Genomic DNA, 20,528 nt, shown 5'->3' on the forward strand with positions numbered 1-20,528 from the left:
CCAATCTCTAAAACAAAGACATGCTATTTATTTTGTGAATTCACATCATAGCTACCAGGTGTGCTGTGCCTTTGCAGGTTTCGGATGCGACAGGTTAACATTGTGGGCCCCAGCCCTGTGAGCCAGCCTTCCCGGGTCATCCAAACTCTGCAGGCCCCTCCGGACGTGGCTCCCAGCAGCGTGACCGTGCGCACAGCAAGCGAGACCAGCCTCTGGTTACGATGGGTGGTGAGCATGCCGTACAGAAAGAATACCTGCAAGCTTTGCTTATTTGACTGTTCAGATGACTGTTTCGGACATGCCATGACTTCACTTTAACTTTGCTGTAGAAGAGAATTATTTGTGCATGCTCTTACCTGATCGGAGTAACTGGGTGGCTCGTATGTACTTGAAAATCAAACATCTCAAGATTGTGAACTCTTCCTAATAAAATGAACTGAGTCCAATGAGTGTTTATTATAGCTCTACTTGCTGGCAAATCAGAATAGAGGGCCTGAGAATGAAATCTTTTGCATTTTGTATCTGAAAGAAAAAGCAGTATTGTTTATAAGAGTAAATTAAACTGCAATCATAGGAAAGACTTATTTCACCCAATACTGCTGTCATCCCTTTATCAGAAAGCCATTTATTCCTGGTAAAGTCAGCAACCTGGAGCTTATTGTAGGGCATAAGTAGCATGAATGAACTAAATCCTGGGCTGCACACCAGTCCATCACAAGGCACACACATGCGGGGACAGTACAGAAGCACCAATTAACCTGCCTTTGGAAGACAGGAGGAAACTGTTGCAGTTGGCAATAGCCCAAATAACCATGCTGCTCTTACTGCTGTCATTGTTGTATTAATCACGCATATTGTTGTATTAATCTTGAGTTTATTTGAGTCCAGTTGTGTTAGGATTGTGAACATACAGACTTATTTTAATAGAAATATGTAGCAACTTACTCTCTATTTTGCACAATAAAAAATCTTATGGAATTGAAATGTGGGTAGCACAGTTTGTCCAACAATGTACTCATGTCTTCTACAAAAAGTAAAACCAGATTGTTTTTCATAAAGGGCTACAGATGACTCACACATCACTCTGTGCAGTAAAACTAGATACATGATGTTACTAGGGGAAGTGCTTTTGTTTTATTTGACAATCAGTATTGTCTGAAAAATAATGAAGCAGCTGAAGAAAATAGAATACATTTTTTTCTTTGGTTTGGCTCAGCCAAATGTATTTTAATTATTAAGGATGTCTTTTGATATTAACGTCCCTTCTTTATGAAGAAGACTCAACCACATAACTGATAGTCTAGTATAAAACCCTAGAAAATAAATGTAGCCTTCCATCAGTCATTACATCAGGAAAATGCTATTATTAACAATTGTTCTAAAATCTATGAGTTTCAAAATGTTCATTGTTACAAACTATGGAAACAAAGAGGTCTGATGTATAGTTGTAAATGATGATACATTTAAATTCCACCATCAACATTCTTTATGCTTTAATTCAAAGCAGAAACAATATCTATTTGCATGTCGTATTACGTTCTTACCAAGTTATTATGCATTTGCATGAAAGTACTGTAGTACATTAATTGCAGATTTAAGAAACTTACAGTGTTATGATCTGATGGGTGGTTAGACATTTTTTTCAGTGGCTGCTGTCCTTCAGTTGTCTTTGAAGTAGGATAAGGCACAGACACTTTAATGCATCAATAAATTGTACCCCATGTTCTGAATGGCTCCAACTGTATATACACTGTATGTACTTCATAGAGCACTTTTTTGGAATATAATAATTGTTCTTATTGTTGTAGTTGATAATGCAGATTTTCTTTTACAAGAAGCATAACTTAAACTGAATGTCAAAATGCTGGTTGCTGAATTAGGAAGAAAAATAGAAAAATAATAAATGCATTGTAATAACTTAAATACAAGCTCCACACCACAGGAGTAATACTGTGCTTGGGTTTAGCCTGGTGAACAATCTGCAGTGCAAGTCCAAGTTAATGTGTGCCCACTCTGTCTCTCCATAGCCCCTGCCTGACTCGGAGTACAATGGGAACCCTGAGTCAGTGGGGTACAGGATCAGTCTGTGGCGAGCAGACTTGCAGGGCGAAACCCAGACCCAGCTGGTGAACGACCGCCTGGAGAGAGAGCTCACACTGGAGGGGCTGGAGGAGTGGACAGAGTACCTGCTGCAGATCCAGGCCTTCAACTCCATTGGGCCAGGTCCCTGGAGTGAGGTGGTGAAAGGCCGAACAAGGGAGTCAGGTAGGGGGCCTACATTGTCTCTGGCCTGTTTGTCTCCCCACTGTCTCTTTGTCTTAACAATCTCTTCATTGCTCTGCTGGTAAAAACTGAAACTGTAAAAACTGTCCACCCTCAAACATCCTCACCTTTCTGAAGGCTTCCATTTTATTTTCAGGAGCATATACACATCAGGGATAAATTTCATTTGCAACGGCAAGCCATAAGTACACAAATTATTGAAATGCTAGACACTACTTACATACATAATATTAAAATTTTACTTTAAGTTTTATTATAGTTTTATGTTTAGTGGTATGTACCAACATACTTCACTTTAAAATTTGACTAACAGACATTCCACCTTCACTAGATGCCAATTCAGAAAAACTTAATCATTGTCCTCTGAATATGGGATTGTGAGTATTATTGTATTATTGTATTATTATATAATAACTGTAATAATTTAAAGTATCATTTTTGTGATTATTGTGTACTACGTGAATCTCTGTTCTGTTGAAAAGAATATTGTTCCGCAAGAGGAGAAAACAAATGCCAAATACATACACAACTATATACTGTACACCCAGCTTTTGCTTTACAAAACCTGTTTTGTTCTCTACAGCAAAAAAACATACTTGCTGTATAAAGTCATTTTCGATAAAACGAAGGCACTTCACTTGAGTTCTTGCTCGGTGATTTTTATCATCGAACATCATTCTTATTTTTTACGCCATGTTGGCAAATCGTTTTGCAAGTACTTTAAGTCTTAAAAAAGCAAAGAAAATAAGGAAAGTATTTTCCCTGGCTGTAAAACGTGAAGTGCTGGAGAAGATTGAAAAGGGCGAACAGTCGAAAGACATTTGCATTGTTTAAACTTAGTTGCACTGTGGTGATCTTCAAGAGTTTAGAGTTTTTAAACATTTTATTTATTTTGTTCACTATAGCACTATGTTCAGTTGGCTAATTATCATAACCACTCAACAGTGCTTTTTTTATTTTGAATTCAGTAACTACAAAGTACTTACAAACAGATTGTAAGCCTGATCTTGTGTAATACAAATAATTTTCTATTCTGTGAAATTTTGCATCATAAACAGTCTTGAGGAATGAATAACCTTTGTATACAGTGTGTATATCAATTGGTAAAATGCACTATTGAAATGCAAGTTAAAGGGGCTCTGAGATTGGTGATGGGCATCACCTGTAAACTCTGTTGAGAGACTGATAAAGCTAACACTATGTGCCCGTTTAGATAAGTAAAAGCAACTCTTTTAAACGAATCAGCAAAAGGCAAGGTTAAAGGGACGTTACAAAACAAGCACTGAAAATATGGAGGACTACTTGCTAGATACCAGTGACATTAAAACAGCAATAAATTCACTTCTAGAGCTATTGCTGTACCTCTTTGAAAGTAGCTATCTTCTGTACACATCAAATGTGTCAGGTTTCTATTCACTTCTGGGAAGAAATATAGTTTTCATCTGTTGAAATGTAGACATTCTTTATTTTTCATTTATTTGATACCTAAACATCATCATAAAAAACTAGGTGAGACTAGGTCTGCTGAGGTTGCTCCAAAATTTAGAGAAGTTTAGAGGAGTGTTTGCACAGGTCTTGTGATATCAGTTTTTTCCCCTCCATATTCATGTGGAGATATGCTCCTTGAACTAGATATGTGACACTCAAACTATCAAGGGGGACTGCAATTGGTTAGAGGTAGGTGAGAACAAGAATTGCTGTGTTTTCATAACTGTTATGGTAACATCACAGAGAGTGTCTCCTGCATGTGTGGGTTTTTCTCAGACAGCCGTGAATTACAGTAAATCCCAATTGAGCCTCTGACCATACCTGCCACATGTGCTGAACAAATGAGCTTAGTGGGCCTGATTTGGCCTGTGGGCCATGTGTTAGACACACAGTCATTCGAAAGGTACAATAGGAGAGTTATTTTTTTCACCAATACTAGAATTTCTGATATTCCCCATATGTTTTTGGTTTGACTTAAGAGCACACCATATCTGAAAGGCATGATAGCTCTATGAATAGATCAATTAAAAAAAATTTAAAGGAAATAATTCTGTATTAGGCTACATAAATTCATTATAAATTCAGTAAGATGAGTGAAGAGGACAAAAATAGTTCTTAAAACTTATCCTGTCTTTCTGCTTGCATATTTTAAGTTAAAGTTAAAATATGCAAGTCTTAAAGTTCTGCTTGCATAACTTTAAGAGCTAGTTAGAGCGCACTTCTGAAAAGACTATTTTTAGTTTTTTAATTTAAAATGGTGTTTATCCTGATGAGGAAGAATGTATTTTTACATTGGTTTAAGAAAGGGCCTCTTTTGTCCAAAGATTCTATCACAAATAGAGGTACAAAATTGAAATTTAAAGGACCTGTGTTTCATGCTTTTACTCACCTTTTAATTAATGCTGTTTAGCAACACTAGTGTTAATCACACATTGAAGATGTGCAATGAAATTGTGCAAATGCTGTCAGCACAGTATTCTGAGATGTTACAGTTTTAAATTCAGTAGTCTCTATGACTTGCAGCAATGTTTTTTAATCTTCAATTTTTGTTTAACTTTTTAACAACATACAATAAAAAGCCAATATTAACGTGAAAGTCTCTTCAGAAGGAAAGAAGGAAGTGTAAGAGAAAGATAACAGTTGTTGAAGGGGAAGAAGTGTCTGCAGTCTAACGCTTTGGTAAAATCTTGCTTTTGAGAAATGGTTCTCATCTCAGCACCTATTAACAGCAGGATGAAGCTATCTTTTAATATCCACTGCACAACATCCAAGGAGCATATATCCTTATCCAAGGAGTTTTTTTCTTATTGTGAAACAGAGTAATGTTTCTGTTTAATTGTTCTCCAGTTTTTTACATGACTATGAATTCTGCTCATGTGAAACCCGCCTTGGATTAAAAACTCGTTTTTTTATAGTTTTGGGGATCTCAGGGGCTGCCATTGATGTTGTTACTTTTATACTTTTAGATTTTTCCATGCACTTTTAATCAGTTCTTCCCTTAAGACTTCCATAAGTTCCCTCAGTTTTTAGGAAACTCTCATATAGGTGCATGTGGCTCTGAGATAAATTGGATTTTTTGGTTGATTTTTAATTTACAGTGATCAACCCCTTCAAGCTTAATCATGACAAAAGTTCTGTTTGATTGTGGAGTTGATTTCCTAATGGAAATGACTTTGTGTGCAACACCTAAATGTAATGCTACAAACAACGTGGAAGTTATTGCATTTTTCAGCATGAAAGAAGGGTGTATTGAAAGCAAGTGATGTACAAATGTTTGACCTGTGCTGTAACTGTTACTCTACCTGTGAAAACCAATCTGATGTGTTTGCGTTTGTATAACCTGCAGTACAACAATGCCTGTCCTCATGTTTGGATTTGTGCTTTAATGGTATTTAATCTTTGTTTTGTCAGAAATTCAATCAGAGTCCTTCATTTGAAAGAGAACCAAAATTAATCACAATGTGCTGTTAAAGGTCTCTTAGAACAATATGGATTGCAAAAATGATAATGAATTCTCCTTTCACAGTGCCATCTGGGTCTCCAGTGAATGTGACAGCTGAGGCTGTGAGCTCCACACGCATTTTAGTCACATGGGGTCCTGTTCCAGAACAGGAGAAAAATGGACATATTCTTGGATATAAGGTAATTCAATTGCCTGTGTTACTATTCCAACAAAGCAGGGCTCTAAGTCAGCTAGCTAACCAAAGTCCATAAGCAGGTTTTACGTGTGTTCAAGTTCTATTACCTGGTAGACTCGTTCGAAGAAATAAATCCAATTTGTTGAAGGGATTTTGCAATTTAGTCTAAAGACTACTTTTTCAGAAGCAAATAGCCATCGGCGGTGACTGACCACAATGTGATTGATTTGAGGTTTAAAATTGGAATTCAGAGTTAGGGGTTGTGCAGTATTAAGTCGAGCACACGTAATTTTCATACATTGTTTCATTTGTACTATTACAAGAAGATAATAAACTGGTAGAGAAATGTGTATTTAAAACTAAAGCTGCTTGTTTATGAAACAAATGTCTTTCTAAAGTTATTTTTATAGCTTTTATATTGTAAGAGCTTTTGCATTGTTTACCACTGTAAACTTTTCCCCAATAAATCTCTGTATGGAATTAACAGGTTAGTTAATAATTTAATCAAAAGTTTTAGCTTCTAAAGGTACACAGTGTTCATGTCTTGAAGCAGGAATACAGTTCAGACCACAGCAATTAAAACACCACATTTTATCTGCAACCAGAAAGAAACAGTTGTGTAATTTACTTGCTTCCCTCTGCTGTATTGTTGAAATTGCACCTTGGATGTCTGCATGTCACAGTTTGAAAGTGGGAAATGCATGTTTAATGTTTTTGTGTTAAACTTTAACATCCATTCTTCCACTGTCAGCAAAATGTAGAAGTGTTCTTCAACTGAAATGAAAAACATTTTTTTTTCATAAATGAATGTAATAACTTTGCTGATTAAGCACATATACATCACTGAATTGCATTGGTGAAGTGAGTGAGTTTTTCCACTCTTATAAAATGCATTGAGGAATGTATAAGCTTCTTTAGTATATAGTTTAGTGCCATGTTTTACCCTTTTTAAGTTTGCAGCAAAAGCTTTAATTGCATTTTGCTTACACAGAGTTCACAAATAGACTGTTAGTGTCTGAGTCACGAATAAAGATGACTGATAGAAATCTCTTTTGACTGTAGCAGGCCAACAAAATGCATTTTGCTGCATTTACTGCTGTTAAAATATATTGTTTGACAGAATTGTCTCCTCTTCTTAAGACCTGCTTCAGTGATAAATGGAAATTTCGGAAACTAACTTGGCAGATTACATCCACAGCCAAGTATTTTTATATATTTTTTTTGCCCAGAAAAACTTGTGATAAAATGTTTTGAGAAACACAGTCCATCAGGCAAACTGCTCTTCCTCGAATACTTTGCCAATTAAACCACTTTAGATGTCTAATTCTAGAACCAATAGTTTTTCAAGTGTGGAGCTGTGTTAGCAGTGGTTAATTCTATGCTAAAACATATAAAGAATTCAACATTTTGACTGTCAAGCCTCCTACTGGTGGGAAGTAGTCTTCTTTAAAAAGGTGTGTTGTGAGTTTCAACTGCATGGACTATGTAAGGACTGTTTGGCCTTTTAAAACCAAACTCAGTGATTTTGTTATAGTTTGCCCTGACTGTACTTGTTATTTTCTCGCCCTGTTGAAATGAATGGATAGGGACTTGCTTGGAAGCTTGGAAACTGCTTGGCTTGTTCAAAACTGATTTTTGTTTTAAATCTGATTTATGTTGGAGTTTTGATGGAATAAAGCCCACATGAAATCTGCAATGTTTTGGATAAGGGCTGCTCTAGGTGCTGTTTCATGCTTGTGTAGGCAAGCTTTTTCTGGTGTCAAGGCTGTGAGATTAAGAATGATTGGTGTGGCAGCCAGTTCCTAAATGGAGTGCACTGAAATTCACTTTTTCTTCATTCTTTTCTTGTTCGAGTGAAAAAAAGATGTTACTGTAATTTAAAGACCTGTAGTTGAAATTGGAAAAAATGTAACTTTCATTTTTTAGCATTTGATAATGCCTTTACATTAAATGTGTAAACACAAATCAACTTATAATAGTTTCACTGAGTTATGATGCTTTTAGCTGGCCTCATTCATCCATCTGCCTAACTGCAATGTTTGTAAAAAGAATATATATATAAAAAAAATAAAGCCTTATAGCAAAATTTTTAAAAATGGCTTTCCTAGCCATTTATACAAAAATCAATATCTCTGTAAGTCACTCTCTTGTGAAACCTCTGATATACTTGTCTTGTGTGCAGTTTTGTCTTCCTGTGACTGTGCCACATTCTGTGTATGCCATTCTGCCGATGTGTGACATTTTATCACATCATCCTTTAACCACCTGAAATGCTATTTCCACATGCCCCCAATAAACTACTGTTCATTTCTTAGTGTAGATGCACACATTGACACAATAAAAAATGACATTAGTTGGTCTTTAAAGTGTTTAGAGAGGCAGCCACTTTAAATCTTGCTCTAATTGCCCTCAGCCACAAACTAGCCTCATTTCTTTCTATCACCTTCAAGCATCTGACGCCACCATGTGTTGAGATTAATTGAGAAGCACTGAGCAGATGGTAAAGGTGCTCAATAATGAGGCCTGTTGTCACCTGGGGCTTTATCGGTGAAATCGGATGGAAACTTCAGGTGAATTGATCACTGTTGCTAATAACACCTGTGTGTATGTGCTTGTTTTATTCAGGTTCTGTATAAAGAGAAGGATCTGAGGTCGGAGCCCCAAGTGCAGGTGGTGAAAGGAAACCTCACTCAGTCCGTGCTTCTCCGGAACCTGAGGAAATACGTGCAATATGAGATTCAGGTTCTGGCCTACACACGCATCGGAGATGGTGAGCCCAGCACCCCCCCTGTCCTGGAGAGGACCAAGGATGATGGTAAGTCAGATCCTTCTCTGTCAAGTTTTCTGCCTTTTTTTCACTCAGGTATCTTAGCACTGCAATGGGTCGGGAAGAAAAGAAGGACTCCCCAATGGTTCTCTGATTCTTAGATGCCAGTCAGGCTTCATGCTCTGTCTAATTCCAGCTGTGTCCAAAAAGATGTTGCTATGGCTTCTTTTCCCCTTGGGCTCTAAGCCCACCCTTAAGTGAGCCTGTTTCAATTCTGTTGCTGTGAACCTGAAGCCATGGTGAGATCAGAGATGTATTGTCGGAGATATACCATGTCCTTTCTTATGTTAATCCTGTTCTGTTTTTATACTGTATTTGTTTGCTGCTCTACTTTTATTTCCTGTGAATGCATAAACCCTTTGTTTTAAAAAAAATAAAGATCTAAGGATCTTCAATTGAAAACATATTGCTTCAGAAATGGGCTTTGACTCGGAGTTTAATCAAGCAGATTCATCAAGCAATTAGTGACAAGCAATGAAAATGAGGATTCAATAAGTTTAATCTTACTAAACCCTTGTAGGTATCTTCTTAATCAATTTCAAATGCTGGCAGCTGTCGTGGGAGCTACTTTCTTTTTAATTAGTGATATAAAATGCACATGTGAATGTAAATTATATGTATTATATTAATGAAAATGGTCACTCTCTGTCACATCTGTCGGCATATTTTTTCTAGGTTAAGCCATCAGCCAAATCTATCAACAAAACAGCATACAAATCTGTTTCTACCCTGTTGTTTATGATCATCCCAAAATGTTGTAGAATGTTAGGTGACACAAACCTCATCTGATTAAACATAATACTGGGCTCATAATTGTGGAAGTTCTGTATGAGCCAGTGGTCCCAGCAATTGTCAGTAATATACAACCAAAACAACAGTGCCTCACTAGAGCTCATCCATATCTGGGAATAAACACAACCCAGCACACCATGGGAACCACATAAAAAGGAAACAGGGAATTACTAGCTGAATGTTTTTATTCCAAGAATTTGTCAAGGGAACATCAGAAGGCCAGTTTTTTATTGGCTTTAATTTAGTTTAACCATGACACCAGTTTTGACATTCTGCTGCTTTGAAATAGTCTGAAATATTCCCAGGGAAAGCCGTAACTAAACTGGCAATTTTGAACTTGGCAAAGGCAACTCTTGAAGAAGGGAGGTAGGATCTACTAGACCCGGATTTATAGTAAAGAGCTCAGCTTTGCTCCAGTTCTGAGTTCTGATAACAGCAGGTCTTCAAGGTGGTTTAGTTATGGTATTCAGTGTGTACGTTTATTCAGTTCTACATACAATGGTTTATGACCCCAGTGGAAGATAGAGTGCTCTAGCTTATCCATCTATTGGAAGAAAAAAAATAGTAGTCTAAGTTATTAAAAATGTTAAAGAAAATGTCTGCAATTTAACACAAAAATGTGTGTGGTAAATGCCAGCAAAATCTTGTTGGCCATGGGAAGAAGTGGTACTGATTGAGTAATCAAAAACATCCATTTCATTATTGGACATATGCATCTTATAGTGATTGTATAAATTGACTGTATAAATTAAAGTTTAATTATGATCTAAAAATTGTACTACTTAAATTACATGTCAAGCGTACAAGAAGTGGGCAGTGACTATATTGATTAGATAAAGAAGCGCATCTGAATGCTAAATTCTGAACTTTGGCAGGATGGAAGTAAGCTGTACTATCTAATATATTAAAGTATACAGCTATCTGAAAATTGCTTTTAAAAGGCTACAGCTTCACTACCTATAATAAAAATGAAAGATTTTCTTCACAAATGAAGACATTTTAAAACTGTAAAATTATGACATTCACTTCAAATTCCTGTTAATTGCATTCACATACAAATGAACCTTCAGTGTGGCAGGATCTAAACATGAAGGAGAAAGTGCATATCATGACACTTGCAGACTAGACTTGGTAGTCATAAAAAAAGTAAAAAACAGATAAAGTAGAAAAAATGTAAATGTGTAAAACTTATCATTTACAATTTGTATTGCTTCACATCTAGATAATGTGTAAAATAATTTTAAAATAATTTTGCTATTCTTTTGCTGTTTGTCTGTTTTAATTAATGTAAGAATGATAGTGGTCACTCCCAGAGTAGCAGGTGCAAAATGAGCAATGTGCTTTGTTCGTTCACCTCTTGTTAGTCTTGGTAATTAAGATTGCCATTGTTTCCCTTGCCTGAAAAATATCTGTGCTATCATTCTACCTTGTGCATGTGAAGGATAAGTATGACTTAAAAAAGAAAACAAAGAATGGAAGGGGGTTATCATTATTAATTTATGATACAGTAGAAGAAAGCCGACTTTCATCTTTGTCTTCTCTGATCAAGAAAAGAATACATTTAATCTGCAGCTCAAATTCAGCAGGTATCCTATCATAGAATATCAATGAGGCTTCAATGCATTGCAAAAAGAGGAAAATGTACTTTTAGCAAACAAATCATCATTGCCTTGAGCCTGAAATTTTCTTTGAATGTGACTTTTTGTTTTGTGTTTTTTTGTTTCTAATTCTTTAAAGAGTGCAAAGACCAAAAACACCGTAATCCCCAGCCACCTCCCTTAGCAATGTTTAATTTACTAAAACATCAAATCTTCCTAAACCAAAGTTACAGTATATTATATATCCTTTGGGCTTAAAACTGTTGAAGACAGAATCTTTTGCACACTACTGTATGCTGTGGATATACTATTAAAATTAGTATATTAAAATTAATATTTTAAAATAATTTGTATCCATAATGGCTTGTAATGTTACAGACTAAATAACAAACAGTTCTGAATATTGAACAAATGTGGGATACACTTCTCAGTAACATCCTCTAAATACATTTAGATGGAGACTATTATATAGGTTTGGGAATCCCCTGATTGTTTTTGTTTACTTGTTCAAAGGGCAATAGGGTAATAATTAAAAGTATTAATAAATAAGAGTATTAGTGTAATCCCACTGACCTTCTGCTTCAAGTATGTAAATTCAGTTTAAAATGAGGGAAGAAGAAAACAACATTTTGGCTGTGGAACCTTCTACAGGTATGTGGAAAAAGAGATTGCTCTGTTCCTTCATCTTCCACGCTGTTAAAGACTCCACAGTTGAAACATTGTATTTTCTTTTTTTTTATTTGCTTTTCAATGTGTATTTAACTTTTAAATTGTTTCTAATTCCAGTATATCCTGTGATCTTTAGTTTATGGCAATTTTCTGCACACTTAGTTTTACAGTTTACACCAAAGACAAAATAGTTTATGCCTTATAGTCAGATTAAAGAATTAAACAGTTAAGACAGTTTGCCGCAAGCATTCATCTGTACGAAAGCACGGCATCTTAAGTACAGTTGTGGGACAGAGCTGAGCAGCTGCTTGGGAGCATTCAGACTGAGAGAATTAACAACATGTTATACGTGATGTTTTCTTTTCTTTCCCCACTTTTGTATGACATCCTTGGCTTCACAATTACTCATTCTTAGGCGTATTGTAGTGAAATGTGTTTTTCTTCTTAATAGCAATGTGGAGTAGTGGGTAGGGCTCTGGACTCTAAACTGATAAGGTGTTAGTTCAGTTCCTTGGAGGATGTGCTACTGTTGTATCTTTGAGCAGTGTTACTTAGATTGCTTTCATAAACACACCAGCTTTATGTGTATAAACACAAGTTGTTTTGAATAATGATGTCAGTCAAATAAATTGCTAATAATTATTCATAAATACGTATTGAAACCCTTCTAATTACATAAGATTGCAAAACTTTTTCTTTTTGCATTTTGCATTACTAAGAGAAATGATTGAGTTCAAAAAAGTCTTTCTTCTAGATGTGTGCATAATTTGAGTAACTACAGCCTTGTGATTAGATCAGTTAATTGCTCTTAATTACTTCTGATCAGTAAGGTTCCCTTGCAGAATGGCACCTTTCATTTCAAAGTAATTCAATTAACTTTTGTAAGTCACATTCAGATTTTTTTTCTGACGCATAAGCAGAAACATGATAATATTGGCAAGGAATGAGTCACGCTGAGAGCACGACTCATCTTTAATTATGTTCTTAATATGCAAGTTGAAAAATGGTTATTGATCAGTGGGAGCTGCTGTTTCCCACAGAAATTAAACCTGAAGGTTTATGTAACTACATTTTCAATAATTAAATCCGACTCAGTAATACATACAGAAACTGCTGAGGCGAGGACAATAACATTAGCTTAAAATAAGCTACTGAGCTGGAGACCACCTTCAGGAATCTTATGGTTAGTCAGGGGACTTTCTCACAGTTTGTTTGAATTCACAGATTTCATGATCCCTCTCTGATGGCTTACTGAGAAGAAAAATTGAACATCAATTAAATGTATTACTAAGCAGGAAGACGGTAATGTAGAGAACAAGGCTTGCCCCTAATTACTCTAGGTTAAGTTGCACTGCTGCTTTTTGGGTACTTTCTTTAATTACATTAATATTGTATTTTGGTATCATAGAACAGAAGTGATGCTTTTCCACATTCATGCAATTTATCAGATCAGGAACGAAGAAACATCATGCCCAGATGGCTAAAAAATGTGAATTTACAGTGTAAGCATTGTGAACCTCTAAAATCCTTCTTTAACAACTTTTATATGTGTCTATAATTCCACATTACTGATTGGAATATTGCAGATGTGGAGAAGTCACTTTAAGTTAATATTTTCAAAACTGCATCACATCTCATGACTTGATATACTGGATGTCTGTTTGTATCCTCAACTTAGCCTAAGCCAAGGATGTGACTGTCTTTCAGATCGTATTCTTAACAAAACAATGTTGTGCTGATTGGTACCTTAGAGAGGTCAGTAGAGGTTAATGTCTGGGAGATAAAACAAGCAGTCTGCGTAACCAACCATTGCTGGAAGGTGACCCCAGCAGGTAATTGGTAGGATAAAGCTGCACCAAAGTGAGAGGATGTTTACATCTCTATGTCTGAAGTGTGAGGAGGTGGGATTCTATAAAGGAGCTGGTTTACATGTAAATAGCCATTCTAGCCAAGAAAGGCTGCAGAGTAAATACACCCCCCAGTTCCGACAAAAGAACAGTGATTTGAAAGTGATTAACTTTCAACTGGTATTTCCACTGTTCTTTCAGGTGTCATCTTGGTGGATTCTCCATAACTGCAGTCTCACTCTATAATATTACCATTGCCATTTGTCTCCCCCATATAAAACCCTGCACCATATGCAGGAGCAAGAAGTAAGAGTTAGTGTGAGCCTGCAGCATTAATCTGTTTAACCCCCCCCAGCGAATGAAGGAGGAGATGGCAGATAGAGATGGCAAAAGAACCAGACCTGTCCCCTTCATCATGAGAGAGGTTCAGAAGTTTCTTTTTTTATCAGCAGTTACAGACTTTGTGTCTCACACGAATGGCACAGCATTAATCATCTGCACTCCTTCATCCTCTCATGTTGCATATGTTTTTTCTGCTGTGGCAATTTGTAAGGAAGTGCTAACAAATTTGACCTTAATTTGCCTTCGTTTTAACTACCAGTAAGACCACTGGTGCTAAAGTAAATTTATTTGGCTGATTTGTCATGTGAAAAATTTCAAAGTCTTGATGGTGTAGTGGTGTGAGCCTGCTTTAAAATGGGATGGTTTTGGACTTTTCTGACAGGGCAAGGGAACATGTAATACTATGTTTCAGTTTTAAACGGATAAAGTTTTAATAAAACAAGCTTGGTGATAGTTATAGAGTGTCTTTGTTCTATATTATTGATTTAGGCGAGATAGACATTAATTTCTAAGTCTTTCTAATCCATGTTGCAGAACAGTCTTGATAGTGCAATGTAACTGACAAACTTAGCTCTGGAGAAGTATAGACATGGCAGACGATAGTTGAGCAAGATGGTAAATGAGCCCAGCTGAGATCTCTGTTAGGTTCCTTCCAGTATTCCCTAGCCTGTAAAACCTGTAAAACCCTTATCTTTCAAGAGTACAAACACACTAGCCACCAAGAGCTTACTAACAAATAGGCTGTCTAAGATGCCTTGTTACAATAACTCATGCTACCACTCTCCCTGGAATCTGACATGGGCAACAGAAGTGTTGTAAGCAACTCAATGCCAGGTGTGTCTAAAGATGTGCTAATGTAGTGTGAGAACTAGCACACATAAACAATTCACATTGCCAGTTTCCCCTGAAGACAAACAATGAACATTAAATTGATGCAGCTAAGTGTCTCATCCTACCCTGCAGTACTGAAAATTATTAAAAGTAATTTGGACTTTGCATCTATATGCATTTTACATGCTTCAGCAGTTACTATGGTAATTGCAATTGTTCAGAAAGAGGGTGTGTGTTTAAGTTGTGTTGCCTGATGAAACTGGCTCTACCAAGCAAAGATAAGCCATATAAAGTTTTGATACAGTATAAGGAAGGCAAATAGGGCATGAATTGGAAGACAAGTATATTTTGCAACATGGTCTCTAGTGCTTTCTACATATAAAGCATCCTCAAATATTATTTCATGCAAAGTAGAACTACACCTTGGATGGGATACAAGTACCCATTGGAACAATTTGGAGACACAAATTATCTTAGGCAGTCTGTGTTTGGAAGGTATGAGTAAATTGCAACACCCAGAGGAAATACACACCAACATAGGGAAAACATTGAAACTCCACCTAAAAGTCTCCCATAATCTGAAGGACCTAAGAAGTGTGAAGTACAATAGCAACACTAACTGGCCACATACCCGTAACTATGCCATTCTATCTTAAATAACTGTTCATTAAGAAATAATAAAACAGTTTAGTCTTCTTAGTTTCTGGAGCTGGTATCTCAGGTAGTCATGGTATTATGGAATAATGCAGAGAGAAAAGACCTACTGTTCACAAGGATTATTTTTCAAGTAAAATTAAGCCTATTTTAATTACTAAGCATTAACTGTCCAAACATGACATTTTAGTAATTACAGCTCTTGTCTAAGATGAGAAAAGCTTGTGTGATTTTGATAAGACCCTTTGCAATGTCAAAACATTTTAATTGAGCACTGGAGGCCACCACAGCAAGAAAAGATAATGAGTTAAACTTTGTGCAGACAGGGATGAAATAACCTTGACAGAAAGGTGACAGAAATTGGCTTGAGCCAAGAAAGCCAACTTCTCTACTTTTTTAGATTTGAAGGAATGCAGGACATCATTTTATGATAGTTATCACAGTCATCTGTACAATCTTTTTTTTCCTCCGGTTTCCCCAGACCTGTTGAGGAAAGCCAGTCGATTTGATTGACACTGCTGACAGAGTGAGAGTTGTACTCTGGCCTTTATCTTTCAAAGGAATGATCTAGAGTATTACACGTTGTCAGTCACTGCCAGGAAAAAGGTTTTTATTTTGGTAATTACTTGAGTGTAAATCATTTCATTTTAAATTGATAAGCTAAGAACATCCTTATAAGAAAGTCAACAAACCTAAGTTGAGATAAACAAATGTTTAGAATATTTTATATATTATATATGGTATATAAATCATAAAAACTCCCTGAAGGAGACATCTGGCAAAGTCAAATCGGAAGCCTTCTGTGGCTACAGAAGGGGTTAGTAACAGCCAAGTCATCCTTCTGGGAATCTCCTGTCAAGCCTCTTATGAATTGGCAGAATAACCTACAATGTGAAATGCATTATTACTGAATTCTGCAATCTTCAGTTAGAACTGTGTCAAAGGATTCAGGGGGTGTCTGAAATGTAATGATTCGGTTGTATATATATACACTCTATAGTAGATATATACAGATACAGACATCTAGAATGCACATCAAAATTCCTCAGAGGAAAAATATACTGCAGTATACTACAGTTCTGGTCACTGTGCCATAGAAGATTAGTAGGGGGCACTTGCTTTGTGTTAGATGTTACTTAAACTGTATCTTCATTTAATCTGTATTTTCTAATAATTATATTATATTATATTGAAAATATACATATTTTATATGTTAGATAAATATTTAAAATACATAGCCAAGCTATCATTTGAAAGTGTGGCTATCTAAAAAAGGGTATTACAGTACATACCTTGGATCAACCCTGGATCCGTTAGGTTGAAAACTCTTGCATCAGACCATTATGTATGGTACTGTACTTCAAAGTACAGGACTGTAACATTTATGTACTGGAAGCTTACTTCTTTAAAGTCAGTTAATATGGAATCACATAACTAATGAGAGGTTTGGTATCTGAAAACAAAAAATAACTGAAATATAATAATGTTGCCAAACATGATTAACTATTAATTGATGAGTATTATAATATATAACGTTTTCTATAGCACATATCATTACAGTGAGTCAAGTGATTTCATTACAGTGAATCTTATGTGCTTCACATAAAAAAGCTTGTAAGAGAAGTCAAGGAACTTAAAAATTACTAGGCAAAAGATAGGAAATCAGTTTGTAATACTGAAAGTTGATAGGCTTGCTGGTAGAGAAGGGTTTTAACGTCTATCAAAGGTTTCAGTTGAAACTGCTTGTCTGAGATGATTGAGGAGGCTATTCCACAAGTGAAAAGCACAGTTACCCATAGTATGTACAGTAGTTTGGTTTGGGGGACCTGCAGCAGACTCAATTGACCTGATCTTGAAGACTAATGTGCAGGGTCATAGAACCTTAAAAACCAGGAGCAGTACTTTAAAATCCACTTTTTTAAGGACAGTGGATCTTTGCTGCAATAGGGATGATGTGGTTTGACTTCCTTGCTCTGGTGAATATTCTGACAGCACTGTTCAGGAGAAATACTTGAGGGCAGACCACAAAAGAGAGCATTACAATAGTCCAGGTGAGATGAAATGAAGGCATGAATTAAGTTTTTAGCGTCTGCAAAATTGAGAGAAGACCTTAGCTGGGAAATATTTTCCAAATTTAAATATTAACACTTACAGATGCTTTTTATATGATCCAAACATTTCAGAGATGTATTGAACTCCACACACAAATTGCTGACCACTGAGGATACAGCTATATTTATATACAGTAGCTGGTTGTTGTAGCTCAAAATTAAAAATAGGATACAAAACAGTACTCCATCATCTTCATAAACATTACTGTTGATTTTTTGTGTTTTGGCTTTTTCTTAAAACATTTTAGCTATGTTTCCCATGGAAACTTGGAAGGTTCAACATAAACCTACATGAACATAAACAACATACAGTATGATTCAACAGATATAAGTTATATAAGCATTTATAAACCACCAAGGTTTGGTGGGACATCCAGATACAGTAGCAAAGAAACGGAACCATGGATTTCTGGGAGGTGCAGTTTTTGAGGACAGTAGAAAGACTGGGATATCTAGATTTATGTTTTGCCATTTATTTTCAGAAGCCAAAAAAAGAGAAATTCCACAGCAGTTTTATTGACAAACTATTACAGAGGCACAGAACACAATTATAGCTAGTGGGTAACTATGTTAATTATATACAGTTGTATATTGTAATTGTATTCAGTATATATTAAAATGAATGGAACCAGAAGGATAACTACTTTTTCAGCTTTTTACTAATCCTACTTTTTCACCTTTTTCACAAAAGTTATATGACTAGTTTGAATACAGTGTTTTGATTATAGCTGTAGCCTTCAACTAGTCTGTCTAGATTGCTGCTTATCAAGAGATTTTTATTTTAAATTTTATTTTGCAATCCATAAAGAAAATTCCAAAATAAAAGTTAACTTTATTAACTTGAAACTAATTGTATTTTTGGTTCCATTAAGAAATGTGACTGCAGGAACTTGGAGCTTCATTGAATCATGGGGCTCCCGATGAAGCAGGGGGTGTTCTGAAGAGAACAGCTGACAGATTGGTCAGCCAGAGAATTGATATTCCAACTGTGCATCATTTGTTCAGGGTATTGAGTGATGCAGGCCCAAATGGAAAGCTGTTTTACACTGACAAGGACACTGCAGACAAATATAAATGTATATGACTAAAATTAGTAGTATTTTAATTACATCTATTTTTGTTTGATTTGCATTTGCAAATTGGCTTAAATTTACTGTAAGAAAAAATGTATAATTAATTCGACTTTTGTGAGAAAAGGGTAGTACTACAATGTTTTTTTTCATATTTAATGTTTAATCTAAATCTAATCTAATCTAAGATAACGACAAACTTAAAACAAAAATTGGCCAAAGAACTTACGAAGTGCTGTATAAAATATAAAAATAATGTGTTTATTTAGTGACCTCAGAACATTTCTACATTATGTGCTGTACAGCACGTCTGTATTAGAGTTGTGACAGTGTATGACAGCACATTTCCATTAATACTAATATTAGCAAATAACTTGTTTTCCAAATTAGCTGTCCGTAGTGTTTATTTCTATATATCTGAAAACTTGGTTTATAAAACTAAAAACTAAAAAAATATATTGTCTACTAATTTTTACTTTTCCCAAACACTCAAAACATTGACAGCAGTTGCAAAAACTGTTTGATGTTAAATTGCATGAGAGGTGTCTTTATCATGTACAGTAAATTGACCAGAAATTGGTTATTCTAATGGTACATTGTTTTTTTTAGAAATATTCCCTGATGTGTACTGGGAAATGAAACTTTCTTTCAAATAAACCCATTACTATGCTCATACAACTACATACATTAACTAAGAAAGTACATTTCCCAATGTCCCACATGTTCAGTTGTCCAATCAAAGAAACTCACTACTGCAATAACATACAGATTTGAGGATCAAAAGCATGGTTACTTTGTTACAGGGAAAAGTAATTTTTGCAAGGATAAACCTCCATAGTTAATTTTCACACGAATGCCTACAGTCTAATAGCAGAGTCTTTTTATTACTAAGTCTTTGGAAAAAAATCAGCCCTTTTTATTCCCCACATTTATTTAGATAGATGGATAAGACATTATTGATCCCAAAGGGAAATTGAGGTGTTACAGCAGCCCAGCCCAAGACAAGTAAAAACAGACATCAGAATAGACTAAAAATTAAAATAGGTACAGCAATACAAAGTAAAATAAATAAATAGAGTAAGGTGTGTGCAAAATATGCTAAGAGTCACTGTAAAACAATAAAGTATGTGCAAAATGCACATAGGTAAATACAGATTGAAAGTACTACAGTATGTACATTAGTGTAACACGCTGTCCATAGATGAGCAGGTGAAGGGCTAGCAGTCCTAGCCTAGGGCAGTGTTATACACCCTGACAAACGCCGGAAGGAAGGACCTACAGAAACGTTCCCTTGAACACCGTAGCTGGAGCAGTCTGTTACTAAAAGTGCTCCGCTTTCTAATAACAGTCCCATGTAGGGGATGAGAGCCGTTGTTCATGATGGCTGTGAGCTTGGTCAGCAATCTTCTCCGCCACCACCTCCAGGGGGGTCAAGGGTCAGCCCCAGAACAGAGTCAGCCTTCTTGATGTTTATTGAGTCTGTTTACATCTCTTGCCATGATGCTGCTGCCCCAGCACACAACAGCGTATAAGATGGCCACTGCCACCACTGATTCATAAAAAATGTGTAGTAGTGTTCCACATACACCAAAGGACCTGAGGCTCCTAAGAAAATAGAGTCGGCTCTGACCTTTCTTGTACAGGGCGTCAGTGTTTACAGTCCACTCCAGTTTATCATCCAGGTGTACCCCTAAGTACTTGTAGGAATGCACCAGCTTCTTTTCATATGAATTTAACCATGAGAGTTGCATGTTTTGACTCAAAAAGGGATAGTTAGAAAACAACTAAATTTTCTTAAAAAAAACTTTAACTAGCATGTTACAATAATCTGTGGCTGTGTGGATATTTTCTAAACTGAAGAACTCATAATAGTAATAA

General features: G+C 35.9%; 1 protein-coding gene across 3 annotated transcripts in view; it reads left to right on the forward strand.

Moving 5' to 3' along the window:
• Positions 1-20,528, forward strand: part of sdk1a (sidekick cell adhesion molecule 1a) — a 464,366-nt gene that overhangs the window by 401,531 nt on the left and 42,307 nt on the right. For all 3 annotated transcript variants that reach the window (XM_015360500.2, XM_006637238.3, XM_015360501.2), the window contains 4 exons: positions 78-228; positions 2,028-2,265; positions 5,798-5,913; positions 8,535-8,724. In XM_015360500.2, the coding sequence (XP_015215986.2) occupies positions 78-228; positions 2,028-2,265; positions 5,798-5,913; positions 8,535-8,724 (695 nt within the window). The remainder of the gene's footprint in view (positions 1-77; positions 229-2,027; positions 2,266-5,797; positions 5,914-8,534; positions 8,725-20,528) is intronic.

This window comes from Lepisosteus oculatus, chromosome 19 (assembly GCF_040954835.1).
Source record: "Lepisosteus oculatus isolate fLepOcu1 chromosome 19, fLepOcu1.hap2, whole genome shotgun sequence".
Lineage (NCBI taxonomy): Eukaryota > Metazoa > Chordata > Actinopteri > Semionotiformes > Lepisosteidae > Lepisosteus > Lepisosteus oculatus.